General features: G+C 40.8%; 1 protein-coding gene and 1 long non-coding RNA gene across 6 annotated transcripts in view; one reads left to right on the top strand and one right to left on the bottom strand.

The window, feature by feature from the left end:
• The window catches only part of LOC309372363, a 130,272-nt gene that overhangs the window by 102,881 nt on the left and 7,049 nt on the right, over window positions 1-20,342 (bottom strand). Inside the window, exon 2 of the long non-coding RNA XR_014169454.1 lies at window positions 17,069-17,162. This is a non-coding gene — a long non-coding RNA (uncharacterized lncRNA). The remainder of the gene's footprint in view (window positions 1-17,068; window positions 17,163-20,342) is intronic.
• Window positions 1-20,342, top strand: part of DNAJC6 (DnaJ heat shock protein family (Hsp40) member C6) — a 53,474-nt gene that overhangs the window by 28,158 nt on the left and 4,974 nt on the right. For 2 of the 5 annotated variants that reach the window (XM_081915713.1, XM_081915709.1), the window contains 12 exons: window positions 928-1,062; window positions 2,034-2,167; window positions 3,032-3,226; window positions 3,891-4,008; window positions 5,124-5,203; window positions 8,573-8,766; window positions 8,876-8,956; window positions 9,491-9,937; window positions 12,257-12,409; window positions 13,359-13,430; window positions 14,543-14,677; window positions 19,657-19,923. In XM_081915713.1, coding sequence (XP_081771839.1) covers window positions 928-1,062; window positions 2,034-2,167; window positions 3,032-3,226; window positions 3,891-4,008; window positions 5,124-5,203; window positions 8,573-8,766; window positions 8,876-8,956; window positions 9,491-9,937; window positions 12,257-12,409; window positions 13,359-13,430; window positions 14,543-14,677; window positions 19,657-19,923 — 2,011 coding nt within the window. The remainder of the gene's footprint in view (window positions 1-927; window positions 1,063-2,033; window positions 2,168-3,031; window positions 3,227-3,890; window positions 4,009-5,123; window positions 5,204-8,572; window positions 8,767-8,875; window positions 8,957-9,490; window positions 9,938-12,256; window positions 12,410-13,358; window positions 13,431-14,542; window positions 14,678-19,656; window positions 19,924-20,342) is intronic. The other 3 variants (XM_081915710.1, XM_081915711.1, XM_081915712.1) reach the window with 3 other exon arrangements.

Raw genomic sequence — 20,342 nt, forward strand, 5'->3', positions numbered from 1 at the left:
TTTCAATTCCTGAATTCTGTAATAAATTGTTACTGTTAACTGGGTAGCTGCTGAATTATTGTGTGCTATGCAAGCACAGACTGTAGATACTGTACTCAAAACACCGGGGCTGCATGCATACACACCATACATTTAAAGCACAGTATTATTAATATTATTGTTATTGTTTCAACAAGTTATATACAGTGTAATTTACAATCATCTCTAAGTGGTGTGCAGAAGATTAAATAAAACAAAATTTAAAAAACTATTTAAAAAAACTTCAACTAAAATGCCTGCTGGAATAATAAAAAAAGTCTTCAGCGGATGCCTGACCTAAACTGGAAATTTGAAACAAAATTTGACCCACAACACTGAATGCACAGCTCCTAAGAGATATGAGCTGTGCATCCATGCCTTGGGGGACCATTAACAGTGACTCCTCTGAAGACCTCAGTGATTAGGCAGGAACTTAAGGTATCAGTCAACCCCTAAGGTATCCAGGGTCTGAGGGCCTTGTAAATCAGTATAGGAACTTCCACAACTTCTTCCAAATTATTCTGGGAACTGTTGTTTGATTAGGGCAGGCATAGGCAGACTCAGCCCTCCAGATGCTTTGGGACTACAACTCCCATCATTCCTAGCTAAGAGGACCAGTGGTCAGGAATGATGGGAGTTGTAGTCCCAAAAAAACATCTGGAGGGCCGAGTTTGCCTATGCCTGGTTTAGGGTGCTGGGAATTTTAGCTGTGAGGGGTAAACTACAGAAAAGACTTGAATCTTTTCTTTCCAAACCATGAATTTTTATGTTTGCTAAGCAACCCTTTGTTAAATGTTTGATAAACATGCTTAAAGGGACAGCTTGTCCATTAAAATGAATGGAGCAGATGACCTAACATGTTACTATGAAATTTCAAATTAACCTTTCCTTACTTTGTGACTTCTTTAGGTATCTGAATGTAGCTGGCCAATTAGACAAGCACCAAGTCTCCATAACCTCTATGCTGTATGTAAGAACATGCATAACTGGTTGCAGCAGAATCCCAAAAATGTTTGTGTCATCCACTGTATGGTAAGTCAGGCAGTAAGTAACCACTTTTCAAGAAAAGTCTGATCACAAAACAGCTTGTTTATAGAGGAACTGAGAAACTGCTGGCTCATTTTTAAAAGCTCGTGGTGGTGTGCAATGAAGTGTGTATGGAGGTATCCAATTAAGTAATTTGTTGTCAGTGAAATTATTTGATTGTGGTGCCCTAAATATTTTGTGGTTCTTCCCTCAACCTTCTGGAGCAGATTTGGGGAGGGTGCACACAGTGAGATAAGGGAGGGGTGGAGTTGTGCAAGTGTAAATCCTTGTGCTGACAGGATCTGTTGGTTGGATTCTGCCTGCATATATTTATTTTTAAAGATCAATTAATTATGGATAACTTTTTAGTAAGCCTAATTGATTAAAAGTCACAGTCTTACTAATATGCTTGATGCTGTACCCCAAGAACAAAGCCAAAAAGAGGAATAAAAAGGAGTATCAATTCCAGCCTGTCAGGGACACAGAAGTACCTTTCTGAGTAAATCTCAGCTGAACAGAAGGCTGATTCATGGGTTACTGAGCCAGTGTGGAGATAAATAAAAACTGTTTCATTGTGGCATTGCTACAATGTTGACAAGCTTCTTGCCACATCTGCCTACTCAATTGCATGGAGAGTCTCCACACTAGAGCCACTACTGTAGTTGCTAGGGAAATGCAGTGCTGGTATGGAGGCTGGAAGATGCAGTAAGAGGTTTGCTGCTGATTTAATAGAAACAGTTTTTCATAGACTCTGTATTGGTCCTCAGAATTAATTGTGTGGATGTCACTGGCTTATGAGTTGTATCTTCACAGTGGTTTGGGAGCATTAATGGTATTTGCATTCAATTGCTACTGTATGAATTTAGTATTAAAGCCAGGAAGCTTCTAACTTGAGAGAACCTTGATCAAATAATGTATGCATTAAATAGAAAACGGCAAACCTTCCTCTCTAATTAGCCTGATAGATGCTCTTGTGTTTTATTTGACAGGATGGTCGTGTAGCATCAGCAATCCTGGTCAGTGCAATGTTCTGTTTCTGTCATCTCTTCTCTAATCCAATTCCTGCCATTCAGTTGTTAAATTCAAAGAGACCTGGAATAGTACTCTGGCCATCCCACAGAAGGTAAGTTTTCCCGACGCACATGAAATGTGACTTTCCATTTCTTTATTTATTGGAGTCAGATTTTATTCAGTTTCATCCTTCCTGTCTGTTTAAAGCTATGTATCTGCACTGAAATCAGTGGGAATTCATTTTATCCAGTCACTGACTGGTTGAAGGCAGATTGGGAACAGTTCAGCAAAACAAATGCTTTCAGCTAGGGCTTCAATGATCCAACTGGGTTCCTAAGGCTGCATTCCAAAACACAAGTATTCCTAAATTGCTTTGGTCCTGTATAAATTAGACTGTTCCAGTATAAGTGGGAGTAAAAAATTTTAGTCATTAGTAATCTCAAGCCCTGGGTTTTTGACAATCACAAGAGCATCAAGACTTTAAAATGTGGTATCCCTACCACAAATGAGGAGCTGTAATCCAGCAGCATTTGGAGGGCCACATAGCATTCCAGTTCCTTGACAGCAGGATTTCTACTATTGAAAATACTAGATTCTGCAACTTGAGGAACCCCAAATACTTTTATAGAGCTAAAGGATTCTATCATCATCATCCCCTGCCTATCTGGCTGGGTTTCCCCAGTCACCCTGGGCATCTTATAGCATATCAAAAAAATAATAAAAACACCAAGCATTAAAAACTGCCTGATAAAGGGCTGCCTTCAGATTTCTTCTAAAAGTTGTGTAATTCCTTACCTCCTTGACAACTGAAGGGAGGGCGTTCCACAGGGAGGGTGCCACTACCGAGAGGGCCCTCTACCTGGTTCCCTGCAACTTCACTTCTCTCAGTGAGGGAACCAGCAGAAGACCCTCAGAAGAGAACCTCAGCAAAGCAGTAATATGAATGGACCCCTCTTAATTATTTTTCTCATTGCAGGTATGTAGGATATATTTGTGATCTAATAGCAGACAAACCTATTCAACCTCACTGCAAGCCTCTAACTATCAAATCAGTCCTCTTCAGTCCAGTGCCCTGTTTCAACAAGCAGAGAACTGGCTGCCGGCCTTTCTGTGACATTCTTATTGGAGAAACCAGAATCTTCACGACCTCCCAAGAGTATGAAAAAATGAAGTGAGTGCCACTGTGTTTACTTAGAATACTTCTGCACCCATACATACAAAGCAGGGGAAGGAGCTATCTAGAGCACACAAGCTACTTATGCCCCCAGGCACCAGTAAACATGCTGGTTGCATCCGCTGGTTGATACGTGATCAACACCAGTCTGAAATATAGGTATGGGTATCTGCCTGGACCTGTGTCAATACAGCTGTGGCTATTTGGATGGGAACCAGGATTTCCCAATGCATATGTGTGTAGGGGCATCCTATCTTCACACTGACTCTTATCACACATGAACTGGGAAGTTGGCCATGTTTTGGATGGGCCCTTCACACATTGGGCACCTACAGATACATAATGCTTAAATAGGGATAATGTTTTGCCTCTGAAGTTTTGATTTTTGTACTATGGGTTGTTTCAAATTCTGTGCATTTTCTGCATATAGTATATTGGTGGATGTTGGCATAGGCTGTAGCTTGTGCTGTGAGAGAGAAGGGAGGTAAGCAAACCAGCCAAACCAAGACTTCCTTCTTGTTAACTGGCCCAACCTACTCCTTCTACTGGGTAGAGTGGTATAGTACTTGGGTGTGGGGTAAGGTCACTGTGAATTTTGTTTTGATGGTTCTGAATAATATTACAAGAGTTGTAAAGTAAAAGTTATTTTACTTTTCTTTAGGGAATTCCGTATTCAAGAAGGAAAAGTTGTAATTCCGTTAGGAGTCACTGTCCATGGAGACGTAGTGGTTTCTGTCTACCATATGCGATCAACCATTGGGGGACGACTTCAAGCTAAAGTATGACTTGATGCATTTGTTGAATGTAAAGCTAAACAAGTGGGGGTGGTTAGCCAACTCCAGATTCTTTAATACTGTGGTGAGGTAGCAGTGGGGTGTCAAAATCTAAAGACACAATGAGAAGATCAAAAGCAGCTGCTGAAGTCAAATCTCAAAAGGGAAGAGGCAGCTGACAAAGAGAATAGTTTCCTGATATTTTTCAAAACATTCACTTTATCAAGGGAAATTTATTCCAATACTTGGGGGGTAATGCTTGGTACTGCTCTTCTTTCAGCTCATCTAAGCAGACCAAAAAGAAAACAGATATCCCCTTTCTGCAATACACAGTTCTGCACCCATTTTTTTTTTAAACTGGGAGATATGGAAGCAAAATAAGAATGAGGCAGTGATGCTACTTATTGAAAGATGTTTGGTAGTTTGTCTAATAATATAGCTGAACAAGTATTGATGTCACTTTAGACTATAGTCCAGTTCAGAAAGGGGACGCAGGTGGCGCTGTGGGTTAAAGCCTCAGCGCCTAGGACTTGCCGATCAAAAGGTCGACGGTTCGAATCCCTGCGGCGGGGTGCGCTCCCGCTGCTCGGTCCCAGCGTCTGCCAACCTAGCAGTTCGAAAGCACCTCCGGGTGCAAGTAGATAAATAGGGACCGCTTACTGGCGGGAAGGTGGGCAGATCATGCAGAACTAAGTCAGAATTTATATTATTACTGATAACATAAAAGCGATAATAACTCTATATTGTACAGAATAATTCTATACCATGAGCAGTATGTTTCATTTGTGTCTTAGTCACATGAATATTAGGAGGGAGTGCCATCATGTTTTATGACTCAGATACTATTACATTTTATGTACTCATGGTAAGCAGGGCAAATGGGCTTCTGTTTCTCCCCCCACTGTAAGAATTGAATGCAATAGAAAGATACATATTTCCTAACCCTGATCCAAAAGTATGCAACATTTTCATACTTTGTTATAATGAAGGATTTGAATTTGCAAAATAACTGTTTAAGCCTGCTACAGACTAACTTACTAATACCTGCATTCTATACGCCAAATATTTTATTTTTGTGAGGGGGGTTGATTTTAAAATTGTGTTTTAATGTTTTCTTTTAGATGACAAACACACAAATATTCCAGATTCAGTTTCACACTGGATTTATAGCCTTGGGAACAACGGTATTAAAATTCAATAAGTAAGTATCTCATGACTAGAAATGATGCTGTGTTCTGAGTAGTTAGCTGCATATGGATTATTGCAGCAACACCCATAAGTGTTGATATGCAATCAAGCGACACCTATTTCAATAGAAATCTCAGGAGTTAGAGTAAATGAAGCATGTAGTTCCCTATTTATCTTAATATAATTCATTGCAAAAGCAATGCATGCTTTTAAAATCTCTTTAGTGAAGGTTGTAGATACTAGACTGGGCATTCTCCTGCTTCATCCCATGATTTCAGGCACATTGGAGTTTTGTTTCAAGCAGAAGGTCTGCATAGGCCCAGAAACAAAATCCACAGAGAAGCCTGTATACTTAACTGGTTGTCATAGATCTACCTAATAATGCAACAAGATTATGCTCCTTAATTATGGAATATTCTAAAATAAACCAGAGAAGTCTTGCCTTCTAGACACTGTAATTTTGCTAGTGAGTAAGATGTTCTGTTCCCTGGCATGAAAATGTTCCACTTCTCCTAGTAGCAAAATAGGATGTGTTTGAAGTTAAGGCTGAGATTAAAACTCATATGTGAAAATTCTTAACTTTCTCTCCATAGTACTTAATTATAAAGCCCAAGGGGCCATTATGCTCTAAATTTATCCCTCCGCTCCAGGGCAGGACCATCCATACAAGTCATGTAGATCATGACTTGAATGTTTAAAACACAAGTGGTCAGCAAGACTAAGCAAGGCACATTACTCCAGGTGTCTGTAAAGTAGGCAGGTTAAATTAGCATCCTGTGAACCAGCCCCTGCATGTGAGAGCCATAGCAGATAGCTGCTCTCATCTTTGCAAAGCCACCATAGAAGCTAATGCCAGTTCTTTCAGCCACGGCTCTCTTGTTTTGCCTGCTGCCTGAGGAAGCCAACCTCTGTTATGATGAGCAAGGAGACAAACACTGGTAGCAACAGTAGCATGCCTGCTAAATGGGCTAAAACAGGGATGGCTATGGCAACAGCAAGAACTTTATCTGCTACATCTAGCCCAAGGCTTCTATACATGTTAGAGCTGGTTCAAGATTTCTGAAGTAGCAGAAAGGAGCCCTTTAATACAACTCTGCTCACTGAGGCACAACATGTTTTGAACTAAAATAGCTTTTTATCAGGGAGGAAGTTAAATGTGAATCAACTTTCATTTTGCATGCTCTAAAATAAAAGGTAGGTGTTCTGTCCCTGTGGATCACTATTAAATACTCCCTGAACCCATTTGGACTAGAATTACAAATCCAAACTATCCTCTTCATCTGCAATCAGAAATTTCTTCTGAGATTTTAAACAATTCAGATTGAGAGCACAAAGTAAAAAAATCCACTAAGGTAATATTTTGTCATTGCTCCTGTCCACTAGGATGTCACACTCTGTAAAACTTACTTTACATATATAGAACAACAACAACAATCTTTATTACGGTCCAGAGACCAACAAAACATTACAAATCAATACAGAGTTCATACAGCCTACCTCCAGGTTAATCAAGCACTTTGTTTGGAATATAGGGCTCATTTGTTCTTTCAACCACCGATAAAAACTTTGCCACTGCCAAAGTTCTAGCTTTTGTCCGGTCTTCCAGTAGGAACCTGACATAGTGAGCCTCTGACTTTCCCGGGAAAGGCACCAGCAAGGGTAGTATCAGTTCAGCCCTGGCCTGCTCATACTTCGCACAATGTAACAAAATATGATTTATGGACTCGATGTCTTGAGCACACGAGCAATGTCTGTCCTGGTAGGGAACTCCTCTCAACCTACCATCCAGCACTGCAGAGGGGAAGACATTCAGTCTGGCCTTGGTGAAAAGGCTTCGATAGTTAGGTACTGTCAGGTTTTTGATGTAAGGTGTTAACTCAAAGACATACCCATATTGAACTCCTGCTGCCAGTGGACTACAGACTGCGTGTGACCGAGATCGCAAGTCACTGTGTGCATTGTCCCATAATCTTTGCTTTAAAGCCTTTTGGGCGCCTTCATAGCCCAGGTAATACAGTTGGGGGGGAGACAGACCAATAGAGGTGGCTTTTTTAGCCATGGTTTTCTGCCATTTGCTGACAAATTCCTCATTGGTGATATGTTGGTACAGACCCTTCCCTAGATTAAACACTGAAATCCTGAGCCAATGTCTTAGGGCAGCCCACCATGCTCTAGCTGAAATTGGGCATTCACCAGCTTCCAACAGAAGTACGGAGTTGGGGACGCAGTTAGGTACCTGCAGCAGAGATCGTATAAATTTTGCCTGAAAGCCATCTAGCTTTGGCAGGTCCCCATTATGCCAGACATTTGCTGCATACAGGAGTTGGGAAACGGGCTTTGCGTTGAAAACCCTTAAGGCTGCTGGAACATATTTGCCGCCCTTTGTGAAGAAGAATTTATGTATGGCTAGCTTTGTAATCTCCGCCTTTTGAAGGGAGGTTTGCCAATGGTGCTTCCAAGATCTTGTATGATGGAATGTGAGCCCTAGGTAACTGAAGTATTTTACCTGTTCCAGGTTATGGCCATCCAGCACCCATTTAGACTGGGAGAATCTTCTTTCGAAGACTAAGATTTTAGATTTTTCATAATTAATGGATAAACCATTTCCAGAACAGTAATCAGAAAATTTCCTCAACAGATAATTCAAGCCCGGCCTGGAACGCGAGATAATGGCTGCGTCATCAGCATACAACAACAAAGGGGTCCTTCTCATTCCTATTTTTGGAATGTGTCCATCTGGGTCCATTAAGTTCTCTTCTAGGTCATTTAGGAATAGGCAGAACAATGTGGGGGCCAAAATACAACCCTGTCTCACCCCCCTAGTCATCTCGATGCTGTTTGATAGCTGTCCCTGTCGACCGCATCGGACCTGCAGTTTGGTTCCATTGTACAGGGCTTTTATAAGAAAGAGAAGTCGTTTGTCCTGCAAGATCAGACTCAATTTGGACCATAGCTGGGATCTGGGGATGGAGTCAAATGCTGATTTCAGGTCCATAAAGGCCACGAAGAGTTTACCCTGTAGGTGTCTGGTATACTTCTCGGCTAGGAAGGACAGCATTAGACAGTGGTCTGTTGTTGAATGATTCTCACGGAAAGCTGCCTGGGCTTCAGATAGTATATTATGTTCATTTAGAAAAGTTGTCAATTTGCTACTGAGGAAATGGGCATATAGTTTCCCAATTATTGAGAGCAGGCTAATAGGCCTATAATTGGAAGGTACATTTGGGTGGCCTCTCTTAAAGATACATATATAGAATGCGACATATTTCAGCCATATCAAGTACTTCTTTGTGCTCATTCTATGTAGGCTCAATATTTGATTTTAATAGGATATCTTCAAACTGTTTTATTTTAATTTGAAGAACTTTCTGTCAATGTTTAGACCTGAATTGGATGCATGCGACTCATCAGACAAGTACCCCCAGCTGTTCCATGTCATGTTGGAGATAGAAATAGATTCTGCTGATAGACAGACTGATCTAACACCTCCATGGGAAAATTTCACAACAAAAGATATCAACCCCAGCATTCTTTTCTCATCACACCAGGAACACCAGGACACCCTTGCCTTGGCAGGTAAAAGCTCTATAGTTATAGTGCTGCAGTTTTGACTTTAATGAAAATGCCAAAGTTGGCCATTTATTTCACACATTTTTGGTATGCCTTGACGCTTTGTACATTATAGGTAGAGGTCCTGTAGATGCGCCACAAGATAACCTGAAGAATGTGGGGCAGGGTGCATTCTTGTCATCTCTCAGCTGGCAAGGTATGGGTAACATATCTTTTCAGAACTCATAATTCGCATACTAGTTTTCTTCTATCCCTTATCTCATTTCTTGTCCCCAAGGAGCTCGGGAATGCTGTGTTCACATGGCCCCATGGCAAGGCATAAGCATTTTCTTGACTCATAGGAAAGAACTGGCCAGCATATAGACATGCATAGTATTCATGCTGGCCAAGTTCTCATGACAGGCTTATTTTCTGCTCATCATTGCAGTTGACTGTAATAATGTCCCTTGGAAAATCAATGTGCTGTCAGCACTGTGCGTTTCCAATTTTGTGTTTTCCATTGTGTGTTTAACCCAAAGTACTTGGGTGAAGTGTAAACGTTGCTATTGCTGGTAGTGTTTACTTCCACATGTGGGATGTGTGTGTGTGTGTGTGTGTGTGTGTGAGAGAGAGAGAGAGAGAGAGAGAGAGAGAGAGAGAGAGAGAGAAGGGGTATTTCCCCCCCTTTGTATCTAGCACTGAAGGATCAACAGAACTACTAGCTAATATTGAGCTTCTTTTGACCACTTAGATCAAAAACTGGAGAGAAGTAGCTCTCATCCCAGCTCTGAGGACCGGGCGGCACTGGTGCATGAAGAAAGTGAGCAGTCAGATGATGAACTCTTATCCCTCTCCAGTCAGCATAGTAACACCAGCAGTGACAAAATCCACGGGGCACCAAAGCATACCAAGAAGCATCAAGAGCCACCAGGTCCACCACCCCCAGAGGATGTCGATCTTTTAGGCTTGGAAGGCAGTCCTATGAGCAAGAACTTCCCAGCAGCACCTGCCGCACCGCCCTCAAACTCAGACTTGCTGAGTGATATCTTTGGGGTTGGTAACTCTGGAGGACCAAATCAAGGTGGACAGTCGGCTGTTGAGGATGTATTTCAGATGGGTGGCACTGGATCCACACAATCCACCCCACGACGGTCTGCAGCTTCAGCATCCCCATCTCTGTCCCCAAGAGTAGGAGAAGGTAAAAACTCCTAATTGTGACACTTAAAAAACCCAAAACCTTCTAAAAAAATTTCTAGGCAATCATTTCTAAATAGGATTCTCTTTCTACTAGGAATGGGGGAGAAACTCAGTTCAGTTCACATTTGAAATGCGTACCACATGCATATATTGTTAACAATAACATACATGACACTAGGGGAAATGTGCAAAAATAGTATCACAAGAGAAATGTGAACTAAAAGGATGGCAAATATTAATGAGGACTTTTAAAAAATGCAAATTGATGTGGCAAAGTGAACTTAAGATTGTACAAACAAACCCTTAAACAACTGCAGAATTCTAAGAAAGATAAATGCTGTTTTATATTAACAGTTACTTGTCTGAAGCACGGTAGCCTAAGCTGTCAATTTTAGTTTCTAATTTTTACAATCAAGATTCAGATAGTATTATTTCATGATTATTAACTTGGAGTAACCATTGGCTTGGTTCTGAAAATTGTTAATGGGAGAAAACTTTCTGCGTGTTTTCAAATTTGGGAAATTTCCTCCTGCCCTTGGTGCTCCTGTGATGTCCCATCCCCCACTTCTCAGGAAAGTCTCCTGACCCAGGTGAGAACCCTTTTGCTGGGTGCAGGAAGTTGGAGATGTAATGGGAGAATGAAAAAGTCCCCTTCTGTTAACTCCCTTCCATTCACAGTTGTGAGAACTCAAGCCTTTGTTTATGAGAACAAGAAATTTCTTGTTGTATCAGTCACAAATCCTTTATTATCTCAAGTCATTCTGGTCACTTGTTTTCTGTAAGAAATTCTGAAATCCCCCTAACAAAACAGCCATGCTTATTGTTTACCTGATTCTCTTTCAGCCCCATAGTGTATGCCAAGGAGGCAGTGCATGTTGTGGCTGCCAGTGGAACATGCTGAGTTTTTAGCACGTAATCACAACTGCCAGCTTGCTTCTGATTGTGACAGCATGCTAAATGCCTATCCTTCCTTAGCGCATGCTGGCAGCAGTCATATGTCATCCCCTCACCCCCACCCCCGACACTGATTGAGTGCTGTTGTTGTCAGTGATTTGATCCAATAGCAACTGGGCACTGCAGGGGGGGAATGTGCCATATTTTTCCACGTTTACGTGCGTTGCAACAGGAACCATTTAGAATTTGCTGGTTTTTATTAAAACTCATCACATTATTCTGTCCTTAAAAATGAAAAACCTTGATAAACAACTATTGGTATGCAGTTAAAGATGCCTGCATAGTCCTAATAAATGCATGAATTTCAGTCCCTGCCCATACTTCTATCAAAGTTTATTTGCTATCCTCACAGACTTGCTTCTGTCCCTTTAACAGACTCTCTTGCTATTTTCTTCTATTTCTACCTGGCTCCACTCCCCATTTTCCTAGGCTTCTGTTACCTCCCACTTGCCATCCCACTCCTGCTCTCTTCTCTGCTTTTTAGCCACCTGCCTTTTAGCACTATGCCTATCCCAAATTTTCTGATGATACAAAGCCCCTCCTGTTTCTTGGTGCTGTGTGAAATTTTCTTCCGTTCAACCTGATTCTGAACATCTGTCACAAAACCTGCTGTGCACTGACATTACTGACACATTCACATTGAGCTGACAGAACACCTAAACATGGCACCACAACAGCTCAGGGGCACCTTCTGGGTACATAAGAGGCAACATGCATTTTAAATGCTTCCTCTTTGTGTCCAAATTGCTGTTCCTTAAACCTTCTAGCCTCTTAACTAAATGTAGAAGATAAGAAGAAATATCTTAGTTCACAGTGAACACAAACAGAAAGGAAACATGAGAAGAAAGTACTGAAATGCTAAAAGTGAATGAACTCCCTGAACTTGTGTGCTAGTGAAATTTATGTACATTCTGGAGGAAACAGTTGGTATAAATGAGAGAGCTGCAGAACATAACGAGAAAGATCCAAATGCAAATCAAGAGCAAACTTGCCTATTGCAAGGAGTTATTGCCGCCTTGATTGTTTTTTTGGTTGCCCGAGTTGAAATTTAAACACACTCCCATAAACTCTCAATTTCACGTGCGTGTGGAAGAAGGTTGTCATTCTCGTTTCAGCCTCTCCTGCTCCTTCCTCCGCCAGAAGATGGAGCAATCAATGTAATCAATACCTCTACACGGGTCTTTGTCTTCTATAGTTCTTGATTTGATGGCAAATCCTTAATCTCTTCCCTAACTGTATCCTATTTTTATGTACAAAACAGTTAGGAGTAATATGGGTTTGCTCTGGAGTAAAGGAACACAGCTTAATAGTGGTCTTGGGGTGAATGGGATACACGTTTAATAGAACAAATATGTTGTTCTTGCAGCAGCTGCCTTTGACCCATTTGGCAGTAGTCCCAAGAAGCCTGCCCCTGATCTTCTAGGTTCTTTTCTTGGTTCCTCAAATGCCACCACTGATCCTTTTCTTCAAGGAGCACGGAGTCCTTCACCTACTGTTCAAGGAGATCCTTTCAATATGGGTAGGAAACATTTCAAATGCCCACTCTTTTGTTTTTGAATAGAAGTTTAGTGGTGATAAGCATATCTTCATACACTTGCAGATTATTCATAAGGTCAAATAGTTTCTCTTCCAGTTTCTTAAGTGGTTAGTGGGCTTCAGATATACAATACTAAGATATGATTTTCATGTTTTGAAGTTAACAGCAACAAGCCATGGACTCTGAATTGTTCACATGCCAAACAATATGAAATTGTTTGATATGAGGAAGTTTATTGGGGAGACTGTATTCTTTCCCATAAAATTTGAAAAAGACTGAAATCCTATATACACTTATGTAGGAACAAACACCATTGAACTCTGTGGTGTTTACTTTAGAATGAACATATGGAATATGGTTGTGTGGCATCAAAAAGCATGTCATTATGAACTGTAGGTCTAGATGGGCTGGGTTTCTCTGAGGGCTACAGTAGAACTTTTCTCCATATTAAAGCTTAGTATAAGTGCATCTAAATTTTCCAGCAGGCTGCAAGCTTAATCTAATACAGTGGTACCTTGAGTTACAAACGCCTCAGGTTACAAATGCTTCAGGTTACAAACTGCACTAACCTGGAAGAGTTACCTCGAGGTGAGAACTTTGTACCAGGATGAGAACGGAAATTGTGTGCCGGTGGCGCAGTGGCAGCAAGAGGCCCCATTAGTGAAAGCACGCCTCTAGTTAAGAAAATAGTTTCAGGTTAAGAAAGGGCTTCCGGAACGAATTAAGTTCGTAACTAGAGGTACCACTGTATTAATATCCAGGCTTGGAAAATAGCATGTACTAATTTCTGATACAATGAGTAACCAATGCACCCAGTGTTGTGTCAAAACTATGAATATAGTGAAATAATGTGCATCCAGAATTACTGGAAGGACATTTCCTTAATTTTGATAAACAATGTATGTTAATAGGCAATTCTCTTCTTGTTTAGCTTCTTCTAGTACACCATCTGTTTCCATTCAGCCAGATGTTTCAGGTGATTGGGAATGGCCTAGCAAATCAGGTTTGTCTGAAACTAGTTTCTAACCTGTTTAAGATGATTTGCTATGTGACGTTCATTCCTATTGGCTATGAACAGTGACACTTTCCACTAATTTCCAAATAGTCCACTTTACATTAGAATGAACCTATGTGATGAGGTAATTGCACAAATGGAGACCTCTAATAGTTATCTTAAATAAACTTATCAAATTCATTTGTTCTTATTTGAACATAAAACATTCACACCTAAGATACCAAGAAGATTGTACCTCTGGTCCAAACTAGCTATGAAGTTAAATGTGTCTTTGTATTTAACATGCATTAAAAACAAGGCAAACAGCCAATGGTTGGTGCTTAATAATTATAATAATTATAAAAAACATCAGGGGAGAGGAATTTAACCCTTTCCTCACCTTTTGCTGTACTGATGAACATATGCCTTCTGTGGCTGCTGTTTGCATTGGGAATAAATCCCCCATTGGTTTAACCTCCCTTTTCCCTACCTGTTGTGATCCCAATAATCATCACCCTCCACAGAAGCTGCTATTTGCATTAAATATGTGCACATTAAATGCAATGATAAATTTGATATCGTCTATAACTTGGCCCTCAGAAACAAAACATATAACATAAAACTAGTCTAAGCTTTAAGCAAATTTGTTTTAAAAGTCTGAGCAAAATGTAACATTTTTACACACAAAGATTCCCAACTCTCTTTGTGCATGCCTAAACATGGCAAATGGCTTGTATGCTATTAAAACTGGCATATTATTCATACTGCTAGCTACATTTACACAATTGTCAAAAGCCACTTCACAGAACATGAACAAAGTTAAAATTCTTTAGTATTTGTTCATTTGATGGCAAAATTTAATGAGGGTGCAGCCTGAGAAATTGCTACCACTGATGAGTTTTGCCAAAAGTTATTTGGGTCGCAGCAGGAACACCTTCAATGCTCTGTTCAATGTATCTTCTTGTGTGAATTTTGTACTTATCATTTATCTCTAAATTACACGTCTGCTGAGGTGTCCGTGTGTTGAGCTGACCAACTGATAAGAAGCAGCAATCTTATATTAATTTTGTATCTGAGGTCATTAAATTATATTTTATAAGCGTTCTCTTTTTTCTTCTTAGGTGGTCTACGTATGGGGAGCAAATCAGCTGCTACCAGCCCTACAGGGTCACTACACAGCACACCTACACATCAAGCCAAACCACAAACACTGGATCCTTTTGCTGACCTGGGAACTCTTGGTGCAAATCTGGCAGGTTAGATTAAACCTGAACATTGTCCATGTTTTTGGCTACCCATTCTACTCAATCAGATGTGCATTTTTACACTAGGCAATGAAAGGGGGACCACAGTGAATTGCACAATGGAGCAATTAACCACTTGCCTGCTTCTCTGGAATGAATAGCCCTTGCAAACCCATCCATGGCAGGCGAGCAAATGCTGTAGAACTACATGGGTTGATCCTGTGATCCTGACATATTATTGCTGCATATTCAACTTGTTATGCTTTTTATGAAGCAGAAAGAGAGAGAAAAGACAGGCTGATCTGAGAAAGATGGTAAAAGCAGGCAGATTCAGTGGAGGAGAGCTTTAAAATCTGTTTGCAAAGACTGGCAGATTTAGAAGGCAGGATCTGCTCCATCTCTTGAGTCAATTAATACAGATCGGTAGCTTGATTAGACTTTCAATAAAATGTTGTATTTAATATGCATGAAAGGCTACTATTTACCTTTGCCTGATTCCACAATAGTTACCATGAGAGAACCACATTGTGGGATGGCATGAAGTAAAGCTATGCTTTCAAGCTCTCACCTCTTTTACACATTCAACAATGGTTTCAGCAGTACTACAACAAAGCTTCAAAACACACACATTTGTGTTGGATCTGCTGAGACTCATGATAAACTGGCTATGTATCTTAAATATGGTTCTGTTCAATTGAATTTGAAAAACCCTTAATTTGCATAAATAACTCCCATTGGGCTTTTACAGTCTTGATTAGCAAACAAGGATAGAGCAGGTCAGGAAGGGTGTTGAAGTAAAGAAGGCCATAGAGACATTACCAGTTGAGCACTGAAGGAATTGTCCAAGCCTGCCTATCTGTTTCAGCTTATGTGGATCTTTCCCCATTGCTTTAAAATTCTCACCAGTCCCCCTACCCTCCAAAAATGCTTTACATTTACAGCACACAACTTCCTCCAAAGAATCCTGGGAACTGTAATTTGTTAAGGGTGCTGGGAATTATAGCTCAGTGGGGGTCAAACTACAGTTTTCAGGATTCTTTGGAGGATGTTGTGTGCTTTAAATGTATGCTGTGGCATGTGACCTGAGTCAGACCATGGTCTATATCAACTAGCAGCAACTCACCAGACAGCAGGTATTCCCAGCCCTATCTGGCGATGCCAAAGAACAGGGGTCAGCAACCTTTTTCAGCCATGGGCTGGTCCACCGTCCCTCAGACCATGTGGTGGGCCAGACTATATTTTTTTTGGGGGGGGGGAATGAACGAATTCCTATGCCCCACAAATAACCCAAAGACGCATTTTAAATAAAAGCACACATTCTACTCATGTAAAAACACGGTGATTCCCGGACCGTCCGTGGGCCAAATTGAGAAGGTGATTGGGCCTTAGGTTGCCTACCCCTGCCAAAGACTAAACTAGGGACCTTCTGCGGGCAAATCAGATGTTCTAACACTGAGTTATATAGTTCTTCTCCAGAACAGTAGACATTTACAAGGTGACGTTTACAGAAATAAAAACTTGGCAATATAGTAAAAATCCATGTTCACAAGGCAGGAATGCATAGAGCTTTTGCAAGTAGGCCTTACAGCAATATGTCTGAGAGAAATTATGTCAATTAACCCCAGAAGGCTATAGTACTTTTTTTTACTATTTTTACAGAAAGCCTTTCTCCTCTGATACTTTTGAATCATGCTCCTTCTAACTAACCAGAAAGGCAGCCAGTAAAAAGTGCAGAAGTTGAACTGAGTTTGGTTTTTCTTATATTCTCACTAACCTTTTGTCAGTTGAACAAAACATGAAGAGCAGTACTGAAGATCTCTTGGGCTAATTAAGTACATTTAATATGTGATAGGAAGATAAAAGGAACTGCTACACTAATTTGTGCATGGCTGCTATTGTACAGAAATATTTGTGTTTGCAATTCAAGGTTTAACCTCCAATATCTAATACAGGCTTTAATATATGAAAAAAATTACCCTGGGAAGGTGGCCTTTCCTCTCCCTGCCCCACCCATTTTAACCATATATCATGATTAATTGGATAGATCCAAGACAGATGGATCTGTCCTGTGAACAATGCAATGTGTGGCTTGCATAGGGCATCACTTAAATGTGGGGCACAACCCTAAAAGTTATGGACTGACTTCTTGTCATTGACAACAGTATGTGAAAAGTTAACCTTGCTTAGTAAATACAGTTGAGGAACAAAGTAGGAAATTCTGGGAGGGGGTGGGAAGGATGAAAATGTACTAAAACTGAGAGTAAAATGTAGGTCACTGCCTTGTTTGCAAGTACCTTCTTCAAGGGATGCTTTCGTCTTTCCTCCTTTTTCTAAATAGGCTTCCCTTCCGTCTTCCCTCCTTGGCCCCCTAATTTCTACCATAACAATAACAGCTTGCATTACCTCCGCTCCCTGTTGTTTACCACTTCATGTGTCCAAACCTCACATTGGTTCTGAAATTAGGTGTCCTGCTTCCCTCTGCTGGTGTTCTGCTGCTCTGCAGGATCAAAAACAGAAAATGTGTCTGATGTCACGTAGTGCTACAACTTGTGGCTATTTCTTCTTTTTTAAAAAAAAGAAAAGTCTGCAGTACTGAAGGGGTTCCATGATTTTAAGTAAAAATAAGTTGAATATGCAGAATAGTAATATCTGAAGTAAAAAAAAAACCAAGCAGCCAAAAAAACCCCACAAGCAACAAAAAGCCAATTTTTAAATAATCTATAGTTTCTACTATATTTATGTGATCAGAGGAAATGGTGGAAATGGTAAAGTTCTGGTGGTACTTTACCAAAACAAATGGGTGAAGCTTTTGAATTCTGTAAAAAAAAAATTGTTAAGGACATTGGTGTTGATTGGATTTTCATTCTGATCCAGAAATTGCTGCCTGCAAGTGAAAATACCATTATCCTTATTTTGCACAATGTTGTGTTTAGCCTTCAAATTGCTGATAGCTTGGAGAAAAATAATGACACGTAATCTCTTTCCCTCTCTTTGCCCCCCCCCCCATTATTAGTAGGTTGAGTAATCATATGTGATCTGTATTTGTGTAGACTTCTCCAGAATGCAATTATATTCAGTATTTACACTCTTGAGGAACTTACAAGTTTAATCTATGCCAAATCTTCCAAGAAATGCTTATTTGCTGTTTTCTGGTCAGGCACATCTCAATATAAGCTATGTCGTTTCCACCTGCCCTAAGCTTCATTGGAATATATATCTATAACCCAATGCTACTAATATTCTTCTTTAAATGTTTATATATATTTATTTAAAAATGCAGGTTTTGGTGTCCTCGGGTGTCTTCCCGTGTAAAAGTTGGGGTGTCTAGGCGACGTTTCGACGAGGTCTCACTCGTCATCTTCAGGCTGGTGCTTTCGGCTTCTTGTTACTGGAACAGAGCAGGATCTCAGTGTTTGAGTTCCTATAAATACTGTTGAGGGGGTGTGGTGTATAGCCTCCAATGTTCTGGGCAGAGAGGAAGTTCCCAGGTTAGTGTGCCTTTTCTTCTTTTGTTCCTTAATTACTTGAGGGATATCCTGAGTGATTTCTTGAGTGATATCCTGAGTACCACTTAGGTGGGTCATTAGGTGTGGATTAGTTGCTAAAGTCTTTGTGTCTTGACCTCTTGAACTTTGTGAAGAGTTTTTCTGAGAAGATGGCTGTACTGCACTTAGTTGTGCTCTGGCTTGGCTTCGTGTATAGGGGCGAGCTGTGGTTTTGTGGCTTGTGTCAGCCAGATCTGTGTAGGGATTGCAGGGGGGTGCAGCATCCGGAGGTGCCTCCATGGTTTGGCTACTGGATGGTGTCTGTAATTTATCTGTGGAGAGGGTCTGGGTTTGGGTCTGGTGTGGTTGATTGGTGATGGCGTTCTGTGTGCCTCTGGATCTGGTGTCAGTTTTTGTGTGGAGGGCTAATTTCCAGATGTCTGGCAAGCGGGATGTGTCGTCACGCTTGTTCATGTTGTGAGGGTGTTTCTCTATCTCGATGGCTTCCATGATTATTCTCTTGTGGTGATGTTCCATGTTAAAGAGCAATTTGGAATCTGCAAAATTAATTTCGTGTCCTGTTTCTTTCATGTGTTGGAAAAGAGAGGAAGTTTTTTCTTCTTTTTTGACGGCATTCTTGTGTTCTGCGATACGTGCATTTATTCGTCTGTTTGTTTGTCCAATGTACGTGGCTGGGCAGACTTTGCAGGGTATTTCATAGACCCCTTGGTTTTCCAACTGGATTTTATCCTTGGGGTTTCTGAGGATATTGGCTATTTTTTGGTTGGTGCAAAAGGCTGTTTTGATATTGTGTTTATGGAGGATTTTGCTAATTTTATCTGTAGTGCCCTTGATATAAGGAAGGAGGGCCATGCCATTGTTTTCTTCTGTGTCTTGGTTTTTGGGGGGTGTTTCTTTTTGGATTAGCTTCGTAACCCTGTTTTGCTGGTATCCATTGGCAATTAACACATTTGAGAGATTCTGTAACTCAGTTGTCAAGTGGTCTTTGTCAGCCAGGCGTTTGGTTCTGGAGATGAGAGTCTTGGCTACGGAGTTTATTTGTGCAGGGTGGTGGTGTGATTGTGCATGTAAGTAGCGGTTGGTGTGTGTTTTTTTCCGGTAGATAGTGTGTCCTAGGGAGCCATCCGGTTTTTTGTAGAAAAAAAGATTTTATTTAAAAATCTGTATACTAAATGATTTTAACAAGTATACAAAAGAATATATAGACGTAGGTGAAATCCAAACATTTATGTGTGCATATCTAAAGTGCTTCCTGGAGACTTTATTGACTTGAGAGGTTTTTATTTTTGCTTCTTGTGCTGCACTGCAAAACTTCTCCAACCTTCAGACATAGAAGGGATGGGTGGAAGCCTCAATGCTTGGACCCAGGTCCACCTGCAGTCCTTTGAATCTTAGTAAGGAAATTACCAGATATCAACTGGTAATTCTGCTTTCCTATTACACAGGCAGTATTATTAACACTAAATGCTTTGCTTCACGTTTCAGGCTGTCCTTCCTTCGCTAGCAAACCCAGCACACCGACAGGAATGGGTGGAGTATTTCCTCCTATGGGGTCACCACAGAAACCATCTCCTCAGCCAATGGGAGGAGGCAGCTGGCAACAAGGCACTGGATACTCTTGGCCACAATCACAGACAAAACCCCCACAAAGCATGCCACATTCCTCTCCACAGAACAGGCCTAATTATAATGTGAGTTTTTCTGCAGCGCCCGGTGGCCAAAATGACCGTGGAAAAGGACCAGGCAGTTCTGGTAAATTGATTTTTTGATCTTTTTAGTCTTCCGATGCGGTTTTGTAGTTTTGAAGGCCTAGAGGTGGAGTATTTCCAAGCTGAAAATATTCAGTCAGCTATAATACAGGCGATGTGTTTTGAAATTAATTTAGACATTCTGGTTCTAAGTGAATAACTAGATATTATTGCAGACATGATGTCATGCCCTGCCCGTTGTCATCAGTGTGGAATAGGGATGGGGAAACCTGCAGCATTATGACCTTGCATCTTGCCATTGGCATGAGATGCTACTGGGAAGATAGGAAGAAAGAAACTCACTCAGAGGGGCTGTCATATTTGGTGGCAGTCCCATATCTGCCAGAATGTTCAGCTTCACCCTAATTTGTTCTGCATCAACTTAATGGGTGTCAGATTTAACAGATGTCGTGAGCAAATAGT

Source organism: Podarcis melisellensis (genome assembly GCF_964234715.1).
Source record: "Podarcis melisellensis genome assembly, chromosome: 6".
NCBI classification, from domain to species: Eukaryota; Metazoa; Chordata; class Lepidosauria; order Squamata; family Lacertidae; genus Podarcis; species Podarcis melisellensis.